Genomic DNA, 9149 nt, shown 5'->3' with positions numbered 1-9149 from the left:
AATTTATAAATCTTTTACGTCAAAATAAACGTTAAATTAGACGATCAGATTAATAAAAAATAAAACAATAATTACTTCGTATTGGGAACGTTCAGTCTTCACAGTTGATTTCCTTTTTAACAAAACTCTTACGCTCGTAAATTCACAGGAAAAACTAGTTACGGAGTAATAATTTGTATTCCGCTTGAAGCTTGTAGCGTGCTTAAAATTAAATTATTTCCTTATGGTTTATTTAATGGAATATGTCACTTTCAGTCCGTGGTCAAAATTAAAAGGTTCGCAAAATGTTGCCAAAATTGTTATAGTGAGTTTTTTCTTCCAATATATATATATTTAACTAATACGTATTTGTGTTAATATGTAATCGTTTTGTTTATTTCAGTTCATTTGCTTTAATTGCTATAACGTTAGCAGCAAACAAACCTCATATAGTTTTTATAGTTGCTGATGATTTGGTAAGAATTTTAAGTTTTTTATAGGTTATCCATGACTCCTTCAGATTCGTTTAGTTAATATATGATCAAAAAATAGGTACTTCATTTTAACATTCATATTAACATAACATTGAGCTCACGCAAAAAAATCAAAACTGTGTAAAAAAAATAAATCCTTTGCCTTAATATATTTTATTATAGGCCTTAATATGCATTATAAATAAATAAAATCATATTATAAAATGTAATATAAAAAAGGCTAAAGGTTTTTCTGTGTTAAACTTTGTGTGGTAGATATACCTAACCAATTGAGTTAAAAATATGTATATTTCACTGACAATTCACGATCCTGAAAGATTGATAAAAATCGGCAAAAGAGCTTCTTCACTGCATAGAGTACGAGCTAGGTCAATTTGAAGAACATGAAAGCCTTATCCCTAGATCACTGTTAATTAACTAGGTTGATAACTTCATGGTTAATGCTGATTACTTCCAGGGTAGAAATGACGTAAGTTTCCACGGATCTGATCAAATAATGACGCCCAACATTGATATTATCGGGTACGAAGGCATCATAATAGAGCAGTATTACACGGACGCTGAAGGAACGGCGTCTCGAAGCGCTCTTTTTACTGGAAAATACTCCATGCGACTGGGTGAGCTTGAGACAGATTTATTTACCGATTAAAATAAAGGACAAGCTTAGAGAGAAACTTGACATGTTTTCAAATTTAACGCAATAAATTCTTTGGAAGGCTCTCATATTGTTTATTCAAACGTGCTGAATTAACCCTTAATTTTATTTATCGTCCACACATATTTTATTAGGCATGAAGATAAATCAGGATGTTTCCGTATTTTACAAACAAGTTACATTATTATGTATTAAAAGTCCGGTGTGTGTATAGGAGAATGAAGTACTGTAAAACCTACAATGGTGATGTTTCTCAAAAATTCCAGGCATGCAAGGCGTTTCAATATCAGTCGCTGAGGATCGCGGCGTACCCGTCTCGGAGCGTCTCTTACCGTCTTATTTACAAGAATTGGGATACACTACCCATTTAGTTGGCAAGTGGCAACTCGGAAATTCAAGGGAGGATTATTTTCCAACAAAAAGAGGTTTTGACACATTCCGCGGTTTTGTTAGTGGGGGCATTGATTACAACAATTATTATCACGTGGAGGTAATTATGATATACTATCTGATGCCGCCCGCGTGAAAATCTTTTCCCGTCGCAAAAAACATAAAACACTAGATGGCCATAGCACCACTTGCAAGACGCCAGCGCCATCTATTTAAAAAAAAAAACAGATTAAAAGTTTGAATGTTTGCTATGGAAGCAAATTACCGAAATAAAAAGTAATCTATGTATTAATCTAGTACGACGTCTACCCGTATATCAAATTTATTTAAATCGTTTCAGCTGTTTCTTTGTTTACTTCTAACAAACGTCCAAACATTTTCACAATCTTTCGAATTTATAATGTTGGTAAAATAAAAATTGAGATTATCGAATTTCCATTAAAATTTATTAAAAGATTTTTTTTTGACAAGATGAAATTGTAATTCGTTCCTGCATTTACTTTCTTTAATCGGAATAACTTATGTAAAAGGGTTTGTTTAAAAAGTAGTTTCGTACTTTAATGAAAGTAGGTTCACGCTGATAAATGACCCATGTAACAACAAAATGAAACCCAATCCATTTGACGTAAAAGCTTCGCAATTATCTGGTAGAGTAAAATACATTGGATGTGAACTACCAATTTGCGGTTATAATTAGTAACGTATTAAACTATTTGGGCTATTTAAAATCGTATCTATTGTTATTCTGAAATAGAATATTTTTTTTGATATTATATTTTTTTCGACGCGTTACAAATAATATTTTCTTATGCCAAATAATGTATCTATAGATTCTAATGTCCTACTCCTGTTTTTTTGAATCCAAAACACAAACATAAGTTTTAGTTTTCCTACTTGGGAATGGCACACGGAATCTCAGTCCACAGTTCAAATACATTACTAAAAAGTCAATTTATCATTCTTTATTTTCCTTACATTAATATAAAAAATAATTACAGAGAGTTAACGACACAGAATATTTCGGTTTGGACTTCTTCAATAACTTGGAACCATTTGAAAAGGAAAAGGGCTATCTTACGGATGTTCTTACAAATCACGCCGTACAAAGTAAGTGGAGAGACGTCTCTTACATCTAAGATTTAGATTCGTAGAGAATATATAGATACTAAGTATAAAGCACTTCTGTGTAGTGCTCGAAATTACAGGTGAACTGTTTGCAAGATAATTTTCTTGAAAGTATTCTCGTCTCGAGAATGATGATATTTTTGATATTAATTTTAAAACGTTCCTAATTTACTTGCTTCTATGAATCATGAATATCGAGTAAGAAATTAAATTATATTTCGAAAGACTTGAAAGCTTTGTTTGAGTGCTGTTTACTTCAATGAAATACGACGATTTTTTTTTCTAAGCGTTTCATAAAAGTACCATTAAATGATTATTTTTTTTAGTAATAAGGGACCACGATACCTCGACACCATTATATCTACACGTAGCTCATGCTGCGCCTCATGTTGGTGGTGGTTCGGTGAACCTCCAAGCAACAGAAGATTCTCTTGAGGAAAATATTCATATAGCACATCCTGCTCGGAAACTATATGCAGGTAAATGTGGATAAACATTGCAATATTACATACAACATGGTTTTGTTTTACATAGCTTTGGATTACTGGCCAGCGATTCTCTGTTTTACAGTTCACTCTTTCTTAAAAACTGCTATTATGTATAACTCTCGTTAGTAATATTATGTTGAAATATTCTATTGCGCTAACAAATAATTTTATCTATTTTCAAAAAAAAAAAAACTTATTTTTATGAAATAATATTATAGCGCCTGCTTATAGCGGCGCCTTTTATTATAGTTAATAGTATCTGGTGCTATTTGATATTATATATACTACAGGCACTCATTAACGAGAGCGATTATCAGACTGTTACGATGGGCTTCTCTGCTATACTTATTGAAATATAATATTAAGGACCTGTTCCACAAGTTTCAAATAAATTTTACTAAACAGATTATACGGATTATAGTGTGACTTTTTTTATTAAGTTAGCTTACACAATTATGTGACGATTAGTATTTGCTCAAAAGTTGCGAAACAGGCTCTAAATATGATTATCCTTATTTTAAATATTTTCAATAACTCATTTATCGTCACTGTGTCATACAAATTATATTATATTCGCAGATATTATATTTTACTACTTACTTTGTTCAAACTAAATATGCGCGCATAAAACAACAAAACACAGAAGAATAACGTTAACTTATTGGAACTTCCTTCAAACGCACTTATTTTTATGTCTAACACGAAAACTTGCCGAACTGATTTTATGTAAGAATTTTATGCGAATACATAATAAAATGCCGCGTAAAATAATCTTTATTCTTTTTCTATAATCAGGTATGGTGACTTCTTTGGACAGAAGCATCGGTCGTATCGTTGCCGCTTTAGCTGAAAGAGAGATGTTGGACTCGACAATACTCATATTCATTTCTGATAATGGCGCTGCATCTACTGGGGATTTTAAAAATTATGGATCAAATTATCCTCTACGTGGAACTAAAGGTACACCGTGGGAAGGGGCTGTTAAATCTACCGCAATAGTATGGCAAAATTCTATGATACCACAAATTTGGCCAGGATTATTCCATGTTACTGACTGGTTACCTACACTGGTAGCGGCTGCTGGTGGCAACATTATCCAAGAAATTGACGGTATTAACCAATGGAACGCGCTTATCAGTGATGAGATTCCGAAACGCACTAGTGCCTTGATTACAATCGATGATCTGAACGGATGGGCTGCTTATAGGGACGGAGACTTTAAATTAATTATTGGAGATGTAGATGCAGATAAAAGTGATTATTACGGAGAATTATGGACTAGTTTACGAAAACCGCCACCTTCATACGAAAGAGCGTTGTTGAATTCAGAAACCGCTCAAGTATTTAGAGAAATCTTAGACATATATTTAGATGTAGATGCAGCAATCAGGAAAAGAAATGAATTAAATTCGCATATGCTTCAAAGAAGAAAATTATCTTCAGGAATATGCAAACCTACGAACGGTTAGTAGTAGCAATATGAAATTATTACATTATTTGTTTAGAATGTATAATTAAATATTACTTTTTTTTTTTTAGAAAAAGGGTGTCTTTTTAACATAACAGAAGATCCGTTCGAATCTCAAGATTTGTGGTTGCAAGCTCCGGAAATTGTGCGTTACATGGTGCTAAGGATCCGATACTATTGGTCGCAACTCAATCCAAGACGGCAACCGAAATTTGACCACCGATCTAACCCTGCTCTTCGCGAGTACGTATGGCTTCCCTGGGTTAAAAATAATAAGACTGTATCCGAAGAACTTGTTCAATCACCACAGTTTCCACTTATAGTGTCAGTAGGGGAGCTACAGTACTTAGTCGATTACAATTTAAATATGTTTAGTGATAAAGTCAGCGCCTATATAAAAGGTTTGGCTGCTACATTTATGGACAACATGAGTGGTTTGTTTTTGTTTTAAATTAAGAATAACTTTTTATTAACTGAGTAGAAATAAATGTTTACTATTAACTGCTTTGTTTGTAAAAAGAAGGACTGCGGAATTTATAATCTCACAAAGACCTGGTCTTAGCTTTAAGGGAATTATACAATCAATAATATTGTGCTCCGGATGTCTAAAGAAAAAAATATTTTTATAAAACAAATAAAATGTTTGCCATATAACAACTTTTTATTTGTCATTAAGCCATTTGCTACGAGATGTCCTTCCAGTTTTTCAAAAAAAAATCTAGATCTTAATACATTAACCACTTAACACTGTAGTGGTGTAGTGTAGTAGTGGTATAAGATGATTAAGTGAAATAGTGTTTATGGGCAGTTTAAATAACGACCTTGATTGCTTGAACGGTCAGAAATAACAAATTTTATGAAGCGATGAAATATTTTGTCGTCGGTTGGCCGGGCGTCCTTTGATCAAGGCGTGCACTAAAAAGGAAAATTGGTCAGCTTTTCGGGCCTGCGCGCTCCGAAGCATCCATTATATTATTAGACTTACAAAATATGTTGCGGATATTATCTAATATATAAATAAAAATTCACTGTTGCTAAATAGACACATATCCGAGGTTAATACGGTATGTGCTGCACCATTGCATTTTTCAATATCCGCATTTGATACGTCGCGTTCGAAATTAAAGTAAACAGTTTAAAAACAAAACCAAGATCAGATAAAATGTTTACATTTAGTTATAAAAGATAAACAAAGACGCTTAGTGATTTTTTAAATAAATTAATAAAGTGATCGGCTTATTCTGTTAATGTTTTAAAATTTTGTTGTTTCAATAAAAGCAAGGAGCATTATTGAAAAGCTTAGTAAACGCTGCGAATCGAACCAGTATAGCCGTAATAAATCTTTTAAATCGTAGCGCCTTCTAATCTAACGCTTCAAGTCGACAAGAAATATAGTAGTCTTCAACGATTTGTACAGCACTCCGCTCACTCATGATTGTGATTCCAATGTTTGATGAGTTCAAGTTTTAGATTGAATTCATTCTTGCGTTAAGAGTTATGACTTGATGTTTTTTATATCTGGAATTTAAATTAAAAAAGGAATTGAATTGTTTTATTGGAAGTATTTCATTTTACCATTTACTAGATTTTGCTCGTGTCTTGGGAGTTAACGTTCATTTCCAGGATAAAAGTAGCCTATAGCACTCAGGGGTAACGTAGCTTTCTATTAGTGAAAGATTTTTTTTAATCGGCTTAGTAGTTCTTGAGTTTATAGATAACAAACACATATACAAGAAATCAATCTGTTCTCGTTATGATATTAGTTTAAGCTGTACATTATTGCTTAAGATAATAAGCTGGTACTTTCAACGAGTCGTCATGTAAAGGAGTTAAAATTATGATGAGACAAAATATGATAATCATTTGCCCTCTCCTGTTATTTCAAAAACATTTCCATAAACAAAAACACAAACAATTTATGTAGAAAATGAACGATAAAGGACAACAATAGTAAGAAAACATTAAACCGTATTCGTAGGCGTTAAAACATCATCCACATCCGATTCTCGTCTCAAGTATTCAAATAGTTTAGGAAGACACGAAGGACATTATTTTGTATGTAGCACCGTGTGTGGAACAAAAGAAGCGTTTATCATCGAACAGCAATCACTGGTTGTACAAACTGTTTTGGCCTGCAGCCAGACTCCGCTGCGCTTACTAACAACTTTATTATGCATTACTCGCCGTCGTGTGAAACTAAATAAGCAACAGTTCACTTGCCAAGTTTCGACTTTACATTTTCATTAGATGCCGATCTGTCATCGCGCTACACCAATTAAAGCCTGCGATGAGTTGAAAAGTATCGTCACTTTTCGGTGTTAATGAGATTCCCACACTCAAGTGGTTTGAGTTGTTTATGAATATTAATATAAATAAATGGGTTGTGCTGTTATCTTTGTTTGATTCATGTAAATAGCGTAACTTTCTTTTGATGTTAAGATCGAAAAATATAACAATGTAAGTTATTGCTCAATTATTTTATGGGCTTAAAGTTCTTTAATAAGTAATTAAACGTGTCACAGTAAAGTAACTCAGGTATTATTATATTAAAATACACCAGTAAATTAGAAGCTACTTAGTTTTGGATGAGATCCAAAAGTCCAACCAAATACAGCGCTTACGACTGTTGCGTAAAGGAGCATTGGTCCTAATTATTCCCTTGTATAGTCTTATCAAATATTGCCTTCAGTTTTTTAGTAATTATTATAAAAGGGACATTACTACGATGACAACCAAGTATAAAAAATAAACCTAAACTGTGACCATTTGGGGTAAATATTTATCAATTTACGAAAAGCCTTTCTAAACAAAATCGTAATGTAACAAAGCATTGGATTCGGGTACACGCAATAACAAACTTTGAATAAACGAATTAAGTGTAAAAATCAAGTGGACATTCGGTAGTTTTATTTCATCTATATAAATGAGCGTATAATTTAGTTGAAAGTGGTAATCAAGAGACTCGTCGCGACAGTTGGATCTGTTCGTGGCCCCGTTGGTCTACTTACTACTAACTGAGCACGGGACTAATTACTTTATTTAATTATAAACACGCTAGTTCTTGTGCCATTTTCACTGAAAACTATTAATTTTTGATTAATATACTAATTGGGTAGCACCGAATTAAAAAAAATAGAAAGGATTGGGTTTTATTTAAAAAAATTAAACAATGTTATGGAAGTAGGGTCGGTTGAAAAAAATCTGTCAACGGTTGGGATAAAGTCTAACTAATACAATATTAATTGTAATACACAGAAAACAATTGAAATAATTTAAATTTATTATTAAATTCTACACGGGTTGTTTGCTCTGCCCGTTATAAATTTAAGGCGAATTACTTTTAACTCAATTAATAATTTCTCTTTGTTTCGAAGGCTTGAATTCAGTTCAGATACTTATGATACAGAAACATTCAAAGTTCTGGGAGATGTAAACACAATGGGATTAACAATGCCCATCCCTCTTAGTAATGGCGCAAGTTGATTTAGGAATACATACTTGGTGGTTAGTAAATCAATACTTTATGTTATTTGATAGCAAAACCTCGGCAACCATTAAGGGGGTCACGCAAAATAAAGTGATTAACATAGCTTATGTATACCCATAATATTCTGATATTCAACTCTTGGTAGCATTGCAAATATTTAGGGAAACGAATCCGTAATCGGAACTATTGACCGTACGGAATATCAGGGGAAATTTGCCACTTCCGCCTGCCACGTTTCTATCACTTCCTGTGGTGGGAAATCAACCTGTAGGTACCACTCTAGAATTTTATAAATTGTTTATTTGCCATCCCCAAAGATAACATAACAATATTTAATTAAACCTAAACGAAAATCTATGCTTTCATGTTTAAACTCGACCACTTTGATTTTATTGTTAAATTTTGTTAATATGATCCGCGTCACGATCAATTTTTATCGCTCATTTCGCTTTCGAAAGCGAACGATGCGGCGTAATTAAACAGATTCTAAAATTGCAAATAAATTCGATTATATAGATAAATAAATTTAGATCGATATTTAGATTCTATATTGGAAGATTTATTTTAGTAGTAGTAGTTTTGTTTCCATCATTATGTAATTTTAATATTTCTTTTAAATAATTAATATTTTTATTTATACCTGTAAAGCAAATGTTATATTTTGTATTTTAACATTTTTTTTCCCACAAAACTGCCTTGTTCGTTCTCATTTGAACTGTGTAAGTTAATCATACAGAATATTGTGAAACGACAAGACGTTGCATATGACTAGCATTATTATTAGGTTAATATCCCCAACGTTCCTGTTAATTAAATAAATCTAATCGCTACGGTAAGATGTATCAATTGACTTGCTTAATGAGTGGTGGAAGCGGCGGGCGATGCCCCGAACAGGAAGTGGTTGCACCCGCAAGTGCCTCGCCTTCCACTCGGAGTTATAAATGAGTCGACCTGACCATGGCTTGTACGTCTTACTATTTTGTAATCATATTATTAAGGTGAAAATGAAGATGTTCAGTTAGACGTTAACGCATAAATGGCTGAATGGATTTGGAGGAATTTT

General features: G+C 32.7%; 1 protein-coding gene across 1 annotated transcript; it reads left to right on the top strand.

Moving 5' to 3' along the window:
- Positions 1 to 216: 216 nt before the first annotated feature.
- LOC115444090 (arylsulfatase B) lies at positions 217 to 6392 on the top strand. The gene is made up of 8 exons (XM_030169739.2): positions 217 to 304; positions 383 to 455; positions 931 to 1090; positions 1395 to 1618; positions 2517 to 2625; positions 2970 to 3122; positions 3927 to 4595; positions 4671 to 6392. The coding sequence occupies exons 1-8, from the start codon at positions 285 to 287 to the stop codon at positions 5048 to 5050; spliced, it is 1788 nt and encodes a 595-aa protein (XP_030025599.1). The 5' UTR covers positions 217 to 284; the 3' UTR covers positions 5051 to 6392.
- The last annotated feature ends 2757 nt before the right edge of the window (positions 6393 to 9149 follow it).

The sequence above is a fragment of the Manduca sexta genome, chromosome 20 (assembly GCF_014839805.1).
Source record: "Manduca sexta isolate Smith_Timp_Sample1 chromosome 20, JHU_Msex_v1.0, whole genome shotgun sequence".
Taxonomy (NCBI): domain Eukaryota; kingdom Metazoa; phylum Arthropoda; class Insecta; order Lepidoptera; family Sphingidae; genus Manduca; species Manduca sexta.
This window is presented reverse-complemented; position numbering and strand designations above follow the sequence as displayed.

What these genes read in the sequence shown, in the direction of transcription:
- LOC115444090 (XM_030169739.2), top strand. Translation starts at nt 285, where the DNA reads ATGTTGCCAAAATTGTTATA. An exon ending in AAAATACTCCATGCGACTGG is followed by an intron (nt 1,091 to 1,394) that starts GTGAGCTTGAGA and finishes CAAAAATTCCAG; the next exon opens with GCATGCAAGGCGTTTCAATA. An exon ending in AATATGCAAACCTACGAACG is followed by an intron (nt 4,596 to 4,670) that starts GTTAGTAGTAGC and finishes TTTTTTTTTTAG; the next exon opens with AAAAAGGGTGTCTTTTTAAC.